General features: G+C 39.6%; 6 protein-coding genes across 8 annotated transcripts; 3 read left to right on the top strand and 3 right to left on the bottom strand.

The window, feature by feature from the left end:
• The first annotated feature begins 228 nt into the window (after positions 1-228).
• On the top strand, positions 229-3083 carry LOC104709263 (BTB/POZ and MATH domain-containing protein 5). Of its 2 annotated transcripts, none has more exons than XM_087463413.1 (4): positions 229-905; positions 1792-2137; positions 2216-2504; positions 2636-3083. In XM_087463413.1, exons 1-4 carry the CDS (start codon positions 505-507, stop codon positions 2830-2832), a joined length of 1233 nt encoding a protein of 410 aa, XP_087319539.1. In that variant the 5' UTR covers positions 229-504; the 3' UTR covers positions 2833-3083. The 2 variants fall into 2 exon arrangements, with proteins under 2 accessions (XP_087319539.1, XP_087319540.1); XM_087463414.1 differs by having other exon boundaries at positions 345-905; positions 998-2137.
• Positions 3084-3416: 333 nt separating this feature from the next.
• On the top strand, positions 3417-5098 carry LOC104706457 (cytochrome P450 71B14-like). The gene is made up of 2 exons (XM_087463182.1): positions 3417-4309; positions 4396-5098. Exons 1-2 carry the CDS (start codon positions 3437-3439, stop codon positions 5008-5010), a joined length of 1488 nt encoding a protein of 495 aa, XP_087319308.1. The 5' UTR covers positions 3417-3436; the 3' UTR covers positions 5011-5098.
• Positions 5099-5287: 189 nt separating this feature from the next.
• Positions 5288-7124, bottom strand: LOC104706456 (F-box/WD-40 repeat-containing protein At5g21040). The gene has a single exon (XM_087461803.1). The coding sequence runs from the start codon at positions 7122-7124 to the stop codon at positions 5502-5504; it is 1623 nt and encodes a 540-aa protein (XP_087317929.1). The 3' UTR covers positions 5288-5501.
• On the bottom strand, positions 5367-12836 carry LOC104706454 (homoserine dehydrogenase). 2 transcript variants are annotated; one of them, XM_087461805.1, is made up of 13 exons: positions 12528-12836; positions 12152-12302; positions 11980-12057; positions 11749-11864; positions 11252-11305; positions 11018-11105; positions 10797-10889; positions 10405-10445; positions 9978-10031; positions 9526-9689; positions 9320-9389; positions 7466-9201; positions 5367-7239 (listed from the first exon to the last, which is right to left on the bottom strand). In XM_087461805.1, exons 1-12 carry the CDS (start codon positions 12702-12704, stop codon positions 9076-9078), a joined length of 1212 nt encoding a protein of 403 aa, XP_087317931.1. In that variant the 5' UTR covers positions 12705-12836; the 3' UTR covers positions 5367-7239; positions 7466-9075. The 2 variants fall into 2 exon arrangements, with proteins under 2 accessions (XP_087317931.1, XP_087317930.1); XM_087461804.1 differs by having other exon boundaries at positions 5367-7200; positions 12528-12750.
• Positions 7798-9029, top strand: LOC104706455 (uncharacterized). The gene has a single exon (XM_010422650.3). The coding sequence runs from the start codon at positions 7798-7800 to the stop codon at positions 8890-8892; it is 1095 nt and encodes a 364-aa protein (XP_010420952.1). The 3' UTR covers positions 8893-9029.
• A 159-nt stretch (positions 12837-12995) lies between the features above and the next one.
• LOC147939737 (uncharacterized) lies at positions 12996-15518 on the bottom strand. The gene is made up of 4 exons (XM_087461009.1): positions 14843-15518; positions 13471-14303; positions 13168-13365; positions 12996-13085 (listed from the first exon to the last, which is right to left on the bottom strand). Exons 1-4 carry the CDS (start codon positions 15516-15518, stop codon positions 12996-12998), a joined length of 1797 nt encoding a protein of 598 aa, XP_087317135.1.
• Positions 15519-16441: the final 923 nt, after the last annotated feature.

Here is a 16441-nt window from a genome sequence, read left to right on the forward strand (position 1 = left end):
TTACAATTTCATTTTTTAAAAAAGTTGTGATATTTTGAATAACAGTGTATTTGTAGTGAGATTTATAAATTATTGATTCAATAACAAGAGATTGTGAATGATTTAAGATGATTTCTAAAAATTCCAAATTCAATAACACAGGATTTCAAAAGACTTTTTAAAATCACTGATTAAATAACAGTAGATTTAAAAATACACCAAAATCTTCTAAAATATCAAATTCAATACACTCTCCTTGATTTAAAAAAAAAATACTGGGAGATCAGTTTTAAGCTCGTATCCAAACAGTCCTAAATGGGCAAAGTTAAGAAAACGTTGTGTGTGTTCACTTCCCTCTTTCTGATATTTTTTCTTTTCTTTAAACGGTCTGAAACCCAAAGAATCCAAAATTGAAAAATTCAGAACCCTAGTAGGAGAATCTTTTTGTTTCTTGGAAAATCAAAAAGGGGGAAAAAAAAATTGTCTACGTCGATTAGAGATTAGCCGCGAGTTTTTTCAGAAACGATGTCTGGATCATTGATTCCGGGACCGAATCCGGATCGGGTTTTATCTCCGACGACCTCGAAATCGGTGACGCAGACGGTGAACGGGTCGCATCAATTCGTGATACAAGGTTACAGCTTAGCGAAAGGGATGGGTGTAGGGAAGCACATAGCGAGTGATAATTTCTCCGTGGGAGGGTACCAGTGGGGGATCTTCTTCTACCCGGATGGTAAGAATCCGGAGGATAACTCGTCGTACGTCTCTGTTTTTATCGCGTTGGCGAGTGAAGGTACGGAAGTTAGGGCGCTTTTTGAGCTTGCTCTTGTTGACCAAAGCGGAAAAGGGAAGCATAAGGTTCATAGCCATTTCGAAAGGTCACTTGATGGTGGGCCTTATACTCTCAAATACAGAGGAAGCATGTGGTACGGTTTTCTTTTTTCACCTGTAGTTGTTTTTATGCTCACTGCTCATAATTCTGGTTTTTTTTTTTAATTGTTGATTAGTGCGTTTGTAGGATTGGCGATGCATGTTTAATCATTTTGCTGTGAGGATGAACTAATATCTGGAGTAGGGTTTGTAGTACTTTGTATTAGGGTTACGTGATTCCCTCATCTTGTTTCACCCTTGTGATGGAATTATATGATAGATCTTTGTTTACTGGCTGTGACATAAAAATTAAAGAGGAGAAAGATGTGGGAATGATCACATGAATTAGAAGATACATCATGTTAATCTTAGGGTACTTGCAGCTCAGTTTCTCTGTTGACGACCCTGGGTTTGCTTGGGCGTGACATAGCCATAGCTACTAGATGTACTTAATACTTGTGAACTGCTAAGGAGGATTCTGAATTTGAATGGTGTTACCTTGTTGGTGGTATAAAGCATGGAAATTGAATAATTTAGCTTCTCATAGTCAGTGCCATCATAATGAATGAAATATGGTGTTCTTTTGGTGTAAAAAAGGTAGTCATAGTAAGTGTAGTAAGATTCTTCGGACTTATGAGTGAGGTGGATTCTTGCTCCCATAACAAATCTTGTTTGTGAGAAGAATAATGTGTCAAAAATGATTAGATGTGGGTGGTTTAATGGTCATGATGCGAAAAGAATTGAAAGGGAAATCAATAATTTTTAAGGTATTTTGTTAATTAAGTGTATCCAGACTTAAGCTTAAGTCTTAACTGGAAAGTTTTCTTAATTTCAGTGGAGAATCTGAGATAAATTTGATGTTCTCTTTACATTTGTCTTTTGGCGTATGTTCTGCTAACTCAAGCTCCCCTGATCCTCTATTATTCTTTGTGGTTTGATTAGGGGATACAAACGTTTCTTCAGACGTTCCCTGCTTGAGACATCTGACTTCCTCAAAGATGATTGCTTGATAATCAATTGTACGGTTGGAGTTGTGGTTTCAGAAATACACTGCCCACAGTTACACTCTGTTCAAGTCCCTGACTCAGAACTTGGATCACATTTTGGAGTTCTACTGGATAGCATGGAAGGTTCTGATGTAACTTTTGACATTGCTGGCGAGAAGTTTCCAGCTCATAAATTAGTACTGGCTGCTCGATCTCCATTTTTCAAGTCTACGTTTTTCAATGAGTTTGAAGCAAACAATTCAGAGGTTACTATAAATGATTTGGAACCTAGGGTTTTTAAGGTACATCATTGGTGGTTATTCTTTACTTGTTCATGTTTGTTCAGATTGTATCCTATATTTATGCTCTGTTCCTTCCAGGCTTTGCTACATTTCATGTATAAAGATTCTCTTCCAGAAGATGTTGAGCCTGCGACAACCTATACATTTGAGCGCTTAAAGCTGACAGAAATATACGAGACATTGATCGTAAAGCTTTTAGCAGCAGCGGACAAGTACGACCTGAATAGGCTCAGGTTGTTGTGTGAAGCTCACATCTGCAAGGGCGTATCAGTCAAATCTGTCGCCAAGATCTTAGCGTTGGCCGACAGATATAATGCTAAGGAACTAAAAGGCGTGTGCCTAACATTTACTGCGGAGAACTTAGCAGGTATGCCTCTATATTACATTTTTTGAATTGTTTTTAATATCAGAACCTATGCGATTGAAGTGTATGATGGTCTCGCTAAAGCTACTGGATCATATGTTGTGTTTGATTTGGTGGGGTCTTGGATATTGCAGCTGTCCTGGAGACAGACGCTTACAAACAGATGAAGGATGAATGTGTGACCCTCCAGTCCGAGCTTCTGAAGGCGGTGGCTGGTCAGGAGGAAGGCAGTAACAGCACTGGAGGAGCAAAGTCTCAGAGCGTGTGGGCTCAACTTTCTGACGGTGGTGGCGATACCAGCAGCCGACATGTTAGACAGAGAACCACTTAGATCATCACTATGCATTTTCTCAGGTAGTAGCCATAGAGAGGGTATATAGCTGTTTTCTTTTTCTGTATTCAAAAAAAATATATATATATATGATCCTAAGTCCTAACTCTATGATAGGTGGTAAACTCTATGATAGGTGGTAAACTCTTTCACTTTTTTCCTTCAGTAACAGCTTTGGATGTATCTTTTCGTGTTAAATGTATTTTAAAATCCCATAACAGTTTGAAAATCCCAGAACTTGTAGTTGTTTCCTTGAGACTCGAAACATTTTGATTTTGACTGACCATGAAACATATTACTAGTGTATGTTGCAGTGACAGATAGTGAGATAGATACATATTATCCATGGTACAGTACGTAGTTGGTTTTATGGTCTTTTTTGGATTTGTACTATTTTAACTTCACTCAGGTATATGTGACAAGTAACAACCCCATATGAATCTTAGACAAAACAAAATGCAACTTATTATAAAATTCGCCATTCGATTAGAGTATAAAACAGCGAGCAACAGAAAAGGAAATAGAATCAACGAAAATGTCACAAAGTGCTAGAGAGAGATCTTCATATTTTATATAAACTATCCCTTTTTGTATAGGAAACAAAATGAGTTTTTGGTATATCATTATTGCAATCGTATTCTTTGCATCACTCATTGCGAAGAGCACGAAAAAGACAAAGAACAATCTGCCTCCGGGACCACCTAGACTTCCTATAATTGGTAACTTGTACCAGTTGGGAACGAAACCTCAACGTTCGATGTTCAAATTATCTGAAAAATATGGGTCTCTAATGTCCCTAAAGTTTGGATATGTCTCTGCTGTTGTGGTGTCAACTCCCGACACAGTGAAAGATGTCTTAAAAACGTTTGATGCTGAGTGTTGTTCGAGACCTTACATGACCTATACTGCAAGAATTACATACAATTTAAAAGATCTTGCATTTTCTTTCTATAGCAAATATTGGAGAGAAGTACGAAAGATGACGATTGTTGAACTCTACACAGCAAAAAGGGTAAAATCATTTCAACATATAAGACAAGAAGAAGTTGCCTCTTTTGTCCAATTCATGATACAATCTGCTTCATTGGAGAGACCGGTCAACTTGAATCGCAAGTTAGTGAAACTCTCTGGGAGTGTGATTTGTAAAGTTGGATTTGGAATATGTCTAGAAGGAAGCAAACTTGAGAATGCTTATGAGGAAATCATTCAAGGAGCCATGGAGGTGCTAGGGAGCTTCGCAGCAGCGGATTACTTCCCAGTTGTTGGTAAAATCATTGATAGGATCACAGGGTTACACAGCAAATGTGAGAAGGTTTTCAAGGCATTGGATTCATTTTTTGATCGATCTATACAACAACACCTAGAGGATCCTAGTATTAAAGATGATATCATTGATTTGCTCCTTAAGATGGAACGGGGAGAGACTGGACTTGGAGAGTTTCAACTTACCCGAGACAACACCAAAGGGATTTTGTTGGTAAGTAATGTTAACCTCTCTTATCAATAAATTTTTCTTCACATGTTGCAAAAAAGATTAAATTTTTGTGTCTTTAACTATTTCAGAACGTTCTTATTGCTGGAGTAGACACTTCTGGCCACACCGTGACATGGGCGATGACACATTTAATTACAAACCCAAGAGTTCTAAAGAAAGCGCAAGCTGAGGTCAGGGAAGTGATCAAAAACAAAGACACTATCACAGAAGAAGATATAGAACGACTCGAGTATTTGAAAATGGTGATAAAAAAAACACTAAGGATAAACCCACTTGTGCCACTTCTAATACCAAGAGAGGCTTCAAAAGATATAAAGATCGGAGGTTATGACATTCCAAAGAAAACGTGGATCTATGTCAACATATGGGCTGTTCATAGGAATCCCAATGTTTGGAAAGATCCAGAAGCTTTCATCCCGGAGAGGTTTATGGATAACGAGATTGACTACAAAGGTCTAAACTTTGAGCTCTTGCCATTTGGTAGCGGAAAGAGAATGTGCCCAGGTTTAGGAATGGGTATGGCTTTGGTACATGTGACTCTCATCAATCTTCTCTACCGTTTCGATTGGAAGCTTCCAGAAGGAATAGAGGTAAAAGATGTTGATCTTGAAGAATCATATGGACTTGTTAGTCCTAAGAAAACTCCGCTTCAGCTTATCCCTGTCCTTACCCAATGGTCTTGACTTTAGTTTTTTATTTCATAATATAGTACAAAATAAATAATGTGAAATGACGAAATTACCATATTAAGGAAATGTTTGTTTTATCCGATATCTTGTAGCGTAAAGACAACTTTTTTGGGACTATTACTACCGAATCAAATAACGGAAACAAAAAGGTGGGGTATAAAATTTTACTACGACTATAGCTTAGCAGTAATTCATAGTTGTCGAGTGCTCGTGAGCTCCAAAACCGTATTTCAACCCCATGAACTTATCCAAACAATTGATAACACAAATATAGTAGCAACTCTCTTTTTTCATACCGAACTTGTTATATAAAATATAGTTTCCGAAACACATGAAAAACAAAAAACAAGTAAAGCTAAGAGCCAATTTACTCATTTTCCACCAAATTATAATACCCAACTCTGTTACTTAGCTTAAAGCCAACATGTGCCAAGGTTACAAAATTTGCTTTACTGAATTTATCGAAGAAAATCGAATCATATTGCTTAGGCCTTCGCCTTCCCGCTTGCTCTTCGTTTACTATGCCAGGCTCGGTTCCTGTCGCCATTGATGGGGTTCTTATGAGCAGCAATGGAGCATTGGTCAGGCCTTCCACTCTTTGCATTCATCTCCATTTGCACTCTCCTTCGTCTCATCCTGTTCTCAAGCCTCATTCCTTTAAGGGCTCGAGCCCTTCGCTCTGTCTCCAACGCTTGTGTGAAGTTCCATATCCGGACTATGCCTTCTTCACCTCCACACACTATACGGTCACAACCCACATCCACAGAGAACAAGTTTGATCCGAACCCGTGCAGCATTCTTTGTGGCGGTTCCACCGTACTCGAAGAAACTCTTTTGGAATAGCCATGACGGTTAGTCTTCAACAGCTTCCTCACGTCGATAAGTGCAAGCTTACCGTCACCAGATGCTGATACAAGCCAGGGAAACTCAAAAGAAAGTGAGTAGACAGGACTAGTGTGAGGCATCCACTGAGATATGAGTACAACGCTTGTTTCACTACCGTATCTTCTGATTTCAAACATTTTAATCCCTCCATCTTCTCCACCAGTAAAAAGGAAATTCCCAGTATGGCTTCTTGCCAGAGAGTAAGTGGTACCCTCATGAGCATCATGGATGATTGCCAGTGGAGTCTCACTGCTAATGTCCCAAATATATACATCAGAGCCTGACGTGCTAGCGAGGCTGGTTTCATGAGGTGTGAGTCCCCAAACCCAATCACTATGCCTCAGGGTTTTGACACAGTTCATTGAAGATCGATCCCATATACGAACAGACATGTCCCAGGAACCGCTAAAGATATTTTTCATATCCAGGGCAAGAGATGTAATGGGACCTTCATGTCCCCATAGCCGAAACTCGGTCTTCTCTTTCTGAAAACCAGTGAGATCAAACAAATTCCGGAGACCATCCAGTGATTTCCAGCAATGAATAAACCCATCAGTACCGCCAGCTACCAACAGCTTGGTGTCAGCGGAAACAGCCCTAATTGTGCAACCGAGTGGTTTAGATGCTGCAATAGACAAACCTTCTTCCAAGTCCCACATCCGAACAATGGAATCATATCCAGAAGTGAAAACGAGCTTGGCAGAAGCTAAGAGAAAAACAGTCCGGACTGCTTCAGTGTGACCATATAACGTATCAATACTATAACGTCCTAAAAAGGTCCAACTCCTAAATTCCCTTTCAACAAACAGCTTTTTCCATGATCCCTCATCAGAAAATCCTGAACTTGCAGCCCCTAAAACTAGAGGAAGTCCCCATCTCTCACGATAGAACTCCTTCCAAGCGTGATGCTCAGATGCTAACCTATGCAGACAAGTTGAAACACAGGACACTAAACCTAACTCCTTCGGGTCAAGACAACTAAGAATCTCAGATATCAATGCGTGAGGCAAATCAATAATGGTAGTAGAAAAATCCTTGTCAGAGAGCAACTGTTTGGAGCCACTGGGCAACAAAGTTACCTTCTTTTTCTGACAAGACAACTTCACACTCGGAATCTCAACAGACCCATTCTCAATTCTCAGATTCAGAGAATCAGACTCACTTCTTTCTTCGTTCGAAATCTCTCCAATATTCGATGAATCAATCCCAACTTCAAATGCCATGAAATAGCCAACCAGCGTCTAATACACCCCGGAACACCCAAAGCAAAGAGCTTCTCACAAACGACCCCGACCCGATCTGCAAAATCTACAACCTCAGAGACGAATCCAGCTAAAGCTTGAAGAACAAAAAAAAAACGAGAAAAACCATTCATCAATTCAACCAAACCAAATAAAAATTCAATTTTTGTACCCTTACTCATCATACAACGAAGCAAAAAACCAAGAGATTCGTAAATTTTTTAGCTAAAACGAAACAAAGGAACAAAGAGAAATCCCTAGAAACAGAGTAACAGAGATGAAACCCTAATACAAAACAACAAGAAATCGAGACCAAGTCATACCTTTAGTAAAATCAAACAAAGCTATTCGTAACAGAGGAGAAACTTTTCGCCCAGAGATTACGTAGCCCTAATTCCCCTAATCCGGTTGATGAAATTGAAGATGGAGAACCAACCACCAAGCAATTGAATCTTTTTTTTATTTTTCCCCTGGTCCCAGGACGGTGCTATATTAACCGTCGGATGGAAACAAATCAAACGATCCAGATCGTACGATATAGTCTATTATTTTATTATATTTTTATTTGATCCTATTTTTGCTGCTTTATTTTCTCAAAATTTTCAAAAAACTCAATATCTTCACCTCCTCCTCTCTCTCACACAAGCGATTAAAAATGTCAGAATCTTCATCAAGCCACCATGACTCACCACCACCTCCGACGAACAACGCCGATTCAGAAACCAACACCGTAACAAACGATTCAGAATCCAACACCAAATGTCAAACAGCGATCCAATCCTTAGCCACGATCGTCACAACAACAACCACAAACATCCCTTCCACGATCTCTGCCCTCCTCGACGACGAACCCGTATCCACCGCGATCTCCTCTCTTCTCCAACGTCCAGACTCAGGCGCCGGAGACAACAACCTCTGCCGTTGGCTCTACGATACGTTCCAATCCTCGGAGCCTTCGCTTCAGCTTCTCGTCCTCCGATTCGTTCCTTTGATCGCTGGTCTCTACCTCTCTCGTGTCCCTCTCCGTCAGCCGCAAGCCGGATTCGAAGCCGTGTTGCTCGCTCTCTACGCTCACGAAACAACCTCACGCGCCGGTCAAGCGATCACCGTAAACATCCCCGATCTATCGCATCCAAGTATTTACCCCGAGTCCACCAAAGGTCTGACGAAGAACAACAACAACAACTCGACGTGCCTCAACATCGCTGTGCTCTCCTCCACGTTGGATCCACACGGGACGGTTAGATCCACGCGCCGAGCTAGGATCGTCGGTGTCGCGTTGGAGCTTTACTACAGCAAAATCTCGAAGATGACGCGCGAATCCAAGCTCAATTTCTGCGAATCGTGTGAGAAATGGGCCGGGCAAAACGGCGAAACGGAGCAATCTTCGTCGCGGGCTGTGATTCCGACCTTGACGGATGATTCGTGGAGGGAAGACGAGAGTGTTGTTGTGGCTATGGGAGGAAGATCTGAGAGAGATAGCGGAAGGATTCCGTTGCCGTGGGAGCTTCTGCAACCGATTCTGAGGATCTTAGGGCATTGTCTCTTCGGTCTCAAAGGGGAAGATAGGGAATTAGCGGAGGCGGCGAATAAAGCTTGTCAGAGTTTGTATCTCCGGTCACTGCATGATATCAATTCCAAGGCGATTCTGGCTACCGGAAGTCTTCTCCGCCTCCGGGAGATGGCTCTTGATCCTAAAAACCAAATCGATCACACTGAGATCTCAAACGACGCCGTTATCACCGTTTGATTTCGTTTTTTTAGTCACCACCGCTCCAAAATTGTCAAACCAAAAAAGGTTTTTATTTTTCTAAATGTAAGGAGAGGCCACGTTCTATAATGATTTGTTTTGCGTTTTACCAGTTAAAAGAAGAGGTCATTATGAAATTGAGGACCTTATTATTAGTTTGATAAAACAAAAACTAGAATACTCTCAAGGAAAAAGATCCTGCAAGTCGATGATGTCTGCAAGAACACCGGCTGCAGTCGTGTCGTTCCCAGCTCCAGCACCTTGAATCACCAAAGGCTGCGCCTTGTAGCAACGGCTATATATTTCTACCTGCAGTTTTCCAATCATTCATTTTACTGACAAGACAATCTAAAGGCAAATATTGTGTTTGCGTTCTTGAGATAGTGGTTTGAAAGAGATTTATCAAATAGTCTTATAACAAACTTACTATATTGTCACTGCCTCTTAGCCGTCCCAATGGTGAATCTTTTGAAACTTCTCGAATGCCAACTTGAACGCTGCAGAGAGGGACCACGAAATTCAAAATCACACTAGACCAACAATTCCAACATTGTACACTAGTATTCTATGGTTGATTTTAATAGCATATGATATGTCTACCAAAACAAATTTCTTTAAGGTAACTGTTATTACCTTGAACCCTCAATCACACAGACATAACGAAGCACACACCCGTTTGATGAAGCTCTTTTAACTCTCTCCTCAATACTCTGATCAAGTTTTACTATTCCATTATGGAGGAAATCATCCACAGATATGACTCCAGGTCCCATCTCTTCGGGATACAAGCTCTCTATCTACAGAGTAACAATAAAAACTTTAAGGTCATGTACAGGAGAAAAAGGATGAAAGGAGTCTTGTTAGGAGCCATTTTTTTGGGGATCGAGAAGGCAGAACCAAAATTTAGACAAGACTGAGACCAACATGTCTACAGCCCAATTCAAACCTCATCATCAAAGACAAAAAATGAACTAGACTTCTCCAGTCAAAAATTCAACTTGACACTCGACGAGAGTTGGTTCATCGGACATAAAACACAGCACCGAGTAGGAAAGATAAAAGATAAAGAGCTTTGAATGAGGCACCTTTATGCTATCCATAACTATCCTCTTCCCAAGAAGTCGAGCAAGAATCAAACCCTATCACGACAGAAACAAAGAAAGTTGAATAACATTAAAGTTTGTTTTAGTTATATGCTCGTCAACATAAATTTGCTTCAAAATGAAAAGATATGGGAGTTTCGCGCATAGTCTTTTTAATCGCAGTGAGTTGGTAAAACAGAACAATTGGAGGAATTGCCTACCAATAGCATCAGGAAATCAGATTCACGAAAGAAAAAAAATTTGTTCACATGACATCAGACAAATCTTGACTGCCTTTTTTTGTACATTACTCGAATTAGATGAAGAAAGCAATCTGCCGTGTGGACTGCAGATTACCTCACCTCTATTAATCAAGGTACATATGCACTCAAACTCTAGCAAGAGACATTACATCTATCCCTGTTCATACCTTTCTAGCAACATCCATGCCACTGAGGTCGTCACGTGGATCTGTGAAGAAAACAAAATAACATGTGCATCAAACATCATTTTTTTTTTTTTTTTGTCAACAGTGCATCAAACATCATATTTAGAATATTCAAACATGATGTTTATTTTGATCTATAGCAGGTAGGTTTTCCCAAGGCTAAACCAATTGTGACGTACTATAAGATCAAAGTAAGTTAGAGAATATTGTTGAGCTACCAAACAGCTTATGGAGTATAGAAAGGCAGATAGAGAGATATCAGATATCTACTCATTACATTGCTGCTAAAAGAAAGCAGTTGACCATCAATCAGACGAACAAAGATATGTGCGATGATGACTAAAATAAAGCTGGACAAACGGTTTGTCACAAACCTGGTTCAGTGTATCCCAGCGTTTTGGCAACTCGAACAACTTGGCTTAGAGGCTTGCCATCTTCAAGCTCACTCATTACATATCCCAAGGTACCTAGCATTAATCGAACACGGATACAAAGAGACATTAATAAATAATAAATGCATATATCGGGATAAGAACAACGATTAACATCTATAACACTATTATGGTAACATGAATTGCATCTGAAGTGTGATTACCGCTCAAACTACCGACAATTCTATGAACAGGGTCTCCAGAAGAAATTATGCGGCTCAAGGATGCAATGACAGGAAGACCAGCACCAACCTATAAATAAACATATGTCAGATGCTAAAGCTTTACAAAATTCACTACCTACCATACCGAATCACAACATTTTCACTTTCAATTTCAAATGACGATTAGATGTAAACTAATAGTGTTACTCTATACACAAGCTGTGTTTCACCTACAGTAGATTCGTGGCGGATGAATCGCGGATGCAAAGCCAATTTATCATAATGTTCCTGCGCAAAAGACAAGGTGAGAGAAAATATGAGTCATTCGAACTACTTCATAAACTAGATTAGCACAGAACTACTATGAGTCATCTCGAACTAGATTAGCTAAGAATCTTCTTTCTAGTTTTCTCCTACTATCTAGGGTATGACCAGTTGTTAAAAACAGGATAGATGTGCAGAAAGAGAAATCAGGAGAAAATAGATTGGTCTGAATATTTTTTTCCAAAAAAAACCTAAATCAACACAACAATACTTCTTCTTGAAACAACATAAAGTACTGGTTCAAGACTCTACGATGTCTCTGAATATACATATTCGTACTAATGATACACCATAACAAAACCAAAGGGGAAGAGAAACAGCTACAGTGAACAGTTCGCTACCTATGCCTGCACATTCATAGCATAAACAAAACATGCAAAAATGCATTACTAGTAACACGAAGTTACCAGTGAAGAAGTAAGAGGCTTCTTATTTGCCAGGACAACGCAGCAACCCCAGTCAACTGCCTTCATCAATATTTCAACCGTTTCCACGCTGGCTGAGCAATCCAAAACCGCTAAACCTATAGCAAATACATGAGTTTTTTTATCTGTTAGAAGCTATTTTGGGCCCAAAACTAGCATTTGATCCTTTCAAAATAACAGTTTAATTTAAACCTCATGTTTGGTAACACAAACCTGTAGATTTACCCAGAAGTTTTGCAATTTCTTCTGTTTCCCTTTTTGCCTCTGATCCATTGAACACCTGACACCCACCTTTTTCAGAGGATAGAAAACTTAATATTATTCAGTTAAATAATCCATACAACAAGCTCATGAAGAAAACACAATGATATGTTAAAAGAGTTACCTGAAGCCCCCAAGTTCGATAATGGAGAACCAGTTGATTTGATACTGCAAACTTCTGACAAGAGTTCATCATTCAGTTCCTCTTTGAGCACATCAACTGGAGCAACTAAGGATTTACTATCACATACTCCAACCACCCGTAAATGAACTCCCTAGCAAATTAGGGGCAATGAATTCAACATTTGTGGAAAAAAAACCTAGATGAAGATAATAATGCAGATGAAGAATTGATCATGGAAGTAAGACGATCCAGGAGCAAAGATTGAAGAAACCACATTTAGTTTAGGATTCATTCTCACTCATTACACATGAGGAAATCGAGCTATGGAGAAACAAGTAAGTGAGGAGATTGGAGAAGAGAGTAAAAGGATAAGAACCATTTCAGCGTGAAGCGATCGGCAAGAGACGATGTGTTGAAGAAGGTGGCGACCAACGCCTCCACAGCCCATCAGAAGCACCGGGATCTTCTTCATCCTTCCTTCGTTTTTTTTTTTTTTTTTACGGTCTGAGGAAAAAACCACTAAAAGACTAAAACCTTTCTTTTTTATTTTCATTACGTTTGGGTTTGAAATAATTTTAGTAATTAATCTTCTTTTTTTTTGGTCAACTGAATTATATTGATGGATTATATATCAAACAGATTACAAAAGCTGTGGATTCCAAAAGCTATAAGAACTCCCACAATTAGACTATTGTCTAAACTAAGCTACACCATTTATGTGAACATGGCTCTATCCAAAAAATGTCTAAAATACTAACCATTAGACAACCACACAACAACTATGCATAGGATAAAACTCTCTCATTTTCAAAAACACTATGCAACCAAGAGGGCGGACCTGATGCTACATAAGATTAAAGTCTACACTCACTTTGAGCGATGAGAAAAGCTCCTCTGTTAGTTCTTGAATCCTCCACTTCCACGTTCCACCTATCTACATAATCCAAAATCCTCAACAGTTCACCTGATTCATAATTGTAGGAAGGCCAAGCTTTTGGTCTCAAAACACAACGAACCAGAGACGCATCTTGAAAGGCAATAATGACTTTGGTACATATGTGACTTATTAGACTTTCAATGGCCCATTTGGTGACTAAAAAACTTGACATGTCTTTGCTTGCCACATTGGTAAAAGCTCTGCGACTGTGTAAGAGGACTTCACCTTTTTCATCTCTCAAAACCCATGCTCCTCCTGCAAGTTGGTTCCTTCTCGACTATGACACACCAACATTACATTTAATCGAAGATAAGGGAGGGGGGTTCCATATTTCATTCCTTCTCGGATAACCAGAAATTGGTGTGGTTTGCTGATCCACAACCGTTTTTATCTCCGCTACAACCTCTCCATTTATGTCCAAACTCTGAGCAATGAACCATTCCTCTACATCTTCCCGAATTTTTTTAACCGAATCAAGAATAAAGAAAGACTTAGCTTCAACAAGGAAGATATTACGATTCTTCCAAATTCTCCAAATGATCCAGGGGAAACTTTTCCTTAGCTGTGATGGCCATTGCTTGTTATCTCTATTTATCAGTAAATGGTGTAGATTCGAGTAAACAGAACCCTTGTCAAAAACGAATTCAGGAGAAGGGTAATCTGATAGAGCCCAAACTTGCCTGGCCCCGAAACACTGAAAGAGAACATGGTTGATTGATTCATCTTGTTGTCCACACAGTTGACATCTATCTTCCATCCGAAGACCTCTGCTTCTGAGTTTAGAGATAACCGGTAAAGCTCCACTCAAAACTTTCCAGAGGAACACTTTCAGCTTGGGATCCGTATGTAGTTTCCAAACCCGAGCTTTCAAATCATTAATCGAAGGTTGGATGTTTGCTTCAAAATGGTTCTCTTGGTTGAAAATATTATCAGCAACCCAATAAGCAGATTTTACAGAAAATTCTCCACTTTTCGTGTGTTTCCACATGAAGAAATCTTCTTTATCAACCACAGGTTTGTTTTTCAAGATCTTCACAATGTCTATTGGAAGAAAATGAAATTCCAGCTTTTGAACATCCAAGTCCTGTCTTTCAAAGTCAATGAGTTCCTTGACATTGAGATTAATGTCAATGAGGGGATTTTTTATCCAAGGAGATCTCATCTTTCCATCTTCAACCCATGGATCCATCCACACTTTTAGAGATACTCCATTCCCTACTCAGCGCTTCAAAAACCTTTCAATAAAAGCTCCCTACCAAACATGATACTTCTCCAGCCAAAAGAATGTCTTGTACCTAACCGTGCTTCAATAAACCCGGAATTAGGGAAATATCTAGACTTCAAAAGCTTGGAAAAGAGGCAATTTGGCTCTTGAAGTAACCTCCACGCTTGTTTGGCCAGGAGAGCTTGGTTAAATAATCCAAGGTCTTTGAACCCCATACCCCCCAAGTCTTTTGGTAAGCACATTTTTTTCCACCTAACCCAATGTATCTTGCGCTGGTGGTCATTGGCACTCCACCAATAGGTTGCAATCGCACTGGACAGATTAGCACAAGTTGTCTTCGGCATTTTGAAGCATGACATCGCAAAGATTGGCATAGCTAGTGCCACTGATTTGATCATTATTTATTTACCTCCCATTGAGAGTGTTTTGGCATGCCAACCCGAAACTCTGGCATTTAGCCTGTATTTTATGTAACTTAACATTTCCACTTTTGAACCACTAAAGCACTTAGGGAGTCCCAAGTACTTACCGGCTCCTCCTTCGTTGAAAATTCCCAGCACATTCTGAATAGTCGCCTTGATATTTTCAGGTACCTTGGATCCAAATGAGATGGAGGATTTGGCTTGATTTATTTCTTGACCTGTGGCCTTCCCATAAGTGGTTAAGATGGACTGCAACTCCAAAGCTTGATCAGGTTTGGCTTTACACATAAAAAGACTGTCATCGGCGAAAAGCAAATGATGGAGAACCGGACCATCTTCATGTAGACTTATTCCAGAACCTGCTGATTGCGCCTTATTAAGCAAATGAGATAAACCTTCACGGCAAGTGACAAAAAGGAAATGTGACAAGGGATCTCCTTTAATCAGTCCCCTTTGCGGTTTAATGAGTCCATGTGGCTGATCATTGATAAGCACTGAATAAGTTACCGTGGATACGCAAAACATAATCCAATCAACCCACTTAACTTGGAACCCTAAAGCTAATAACAAGGATCTGAGGTAACTCCACTCTACTCGGTCAAAAGCTTTTGACATGTCAGACTTGATGGTCATATAATCAGAAGAGATCTCTGGAAGAGTGTGTAGACTGTGAACTATCTCGTGGGCAACCAAGATGTTTTCAGATATCAACCTATCAGTGACAAAGGTCGTCTGATTCTCTAACACTATAAGAGGAAGCAAGGGTTGAAGCCTTTTTACCATTATCTTCGAGATTACTTTGTAGAGAACCGAGCATAGGCTAATAGGTCTCAGGTCTTTCATCAAGTTCGGATTAGGAATCTTGGGAAGCAAACTCAGATGTGTGTAGTAACCTGGGTTTTCGGTTCAGTTTGTTCGGATTGAACCGGATAAACCGACAAATCCGGATTTCGGTTCCGAGAGAGGAATAGGGAGTTAACCGATCAGATGCAATAAAATTGGGAATTCGGTTTCGGGTTAATCGGGTTCGGAATCTGATTTCCGATCGCTTTTCGTTAACCGATGTATAAAAGCTTATTAACACTAAACCCAATCACATTCACTCTGCAACCAACTCTCTCAAACCCTTGTGCTACTCAAAGGCGATTCTTTCGCCGTGAACACCAAACTCCAACTCACTGACTTTTCTTCATCGTTTCTTCTCTCCTTCTCGTAATCTCTTCTTTTGTTGCTCTTCTTCGTCTTCTAACAAGTATATCGGCGGTGGATAATCAGATTGTGAACCTTAATCCCCAAATCGAAAAGGTAGACTCTGGTTCTTTTCAATCTCTGTTCTTATAATCGAAATGGTTTAAAACCCTTGGGTTTCTGTTAATTTGTAGTAGCATAATCTCGTTAATCTCGAATTTAAAACAAAAAACCTAAACCCTAAATTTTTCAATTCGATTTATTTTCGAAATTTTGTTATAGTTTCTTGATTTCTTCTTATAGGTTGTTAAATGTAGTCATATTGTTTTTAGTTTTGAAATTTTAAGATGAAATTAACCACAACCTAGGGTTTCTGCTAGTCGATTGAATTGAGTAGACTTTTCTTGATGGTTTACTTGTTTAAACTTCTCTAATGCTAATCGACTGTTATGCTTTGCAGATGGAGGCTGAAGATTACGACCTTACGTTGAGAAGGATGGTGAAGAACTAGTTATCAT

This window comes from Camelina sativa, chromosome 8 (assembly GCF_030686135.1).
Source record: "Camelina sativa cultivar CO46 ecotype springtype chromosome 8, ASM3068613v1".
NCBI classification, from domain to species: Eukaryota; Viridiplantae; Streptophyta; class Magnoliopsida; order Brassicales; family Brassicaceae; genus Camelina; species Camelina sativa.

Bases quoted from the DNA above. Each gene is read 5' to 3' on its own strand.
- LOC104709263 (XM_087463413.1), top strand. From the start codon at position 505: ATGTCTGGATCATTGATTCCGGGACCGAATCCGGATCGGGTTTTATCT. The intron at 906-1,791 runs GTACGGTTTTCT...TGGTTTGATTAG, and splicing joins AAATACAGAGGAAGCATGTG to GGGATACAAACGTTTCTTCA. The intron at 2,138-2,215 runs GTACATCATTGG...TGTTCCTTCCAG, and splicing joins TGGAACCTAGGGTTTTTAAG to GCTTTGCTACATTTCATGTA.
- LOC104706457 (XM_087463182.1), top strand. From the start codon at position 3,437: ATGAGTTTTTGGTATATCATTATTGCAATCGTATTCTTTGCATCACTC. The intron at 4,310-4,395 runs GTAAGTAATGTT...TAACTATTTCAG, and splicing joins ACACCAAAGGGATTTTGTTG to AACGTTCTTATTGCTGGAGT.
- LOC104706456 (XM_087461803.1), bottom strand. From the start codon at position 7,124: ATGGCATTTGAAGTTGGGATTGATTCATCGAATATTGGAGAGATTTCG.
- LOC104706455 (XM_010422650.3), top strand. From the start codon at position 7,798: ATGTCAGAATCTTCATCAAGCCACCATGACTCACCACCACCTCCGACG.
- LOC104706454 (XM_087461805.1), bottom strand. From the start codon at position 12,704: ATGAAAATAAAAAAGAAAGGTTTTAGTCTTTTAGTGGTTTTTTCCTCA. The intron at 9,390-9,525 runs GTAATAACAGTT...CCCTCTCTGCAG, and splicing joins TGTGTGATTGAGGGTTCAAG to CGTTCAAGTTGGCATTCGAG. The intron at 9,202-9,319 runs GTAAGTTTGTTA...GGAAAACTGCAG, and splicing joins TAAGAGGCAGTGACAATATA to GTAGAAATATATAGCCGTTG.
- LOC147939737 (XM_087461009.1), bottom strand. From the start codon at position 15,518: ATGGTAAAAAGGCTTCAACCCTTGCTTCCTCTTATAGTGTTAGAGAAT. The intron at 13,366-13,470 runs GTTGTGGATCAG...GGTGTGTCATAG, and splicing joins TTGTAGCGGAGATAAAAACG to TCGAGAAGGAACCAACTTGC. The intron at 13,086-13,167 runs GTTCGTTGTGTT...TGGATTATGTAG, and splicing joins CCTTTCAAGATGCGTCTCTG to ATAGGTGGAACGTGGAAGTG.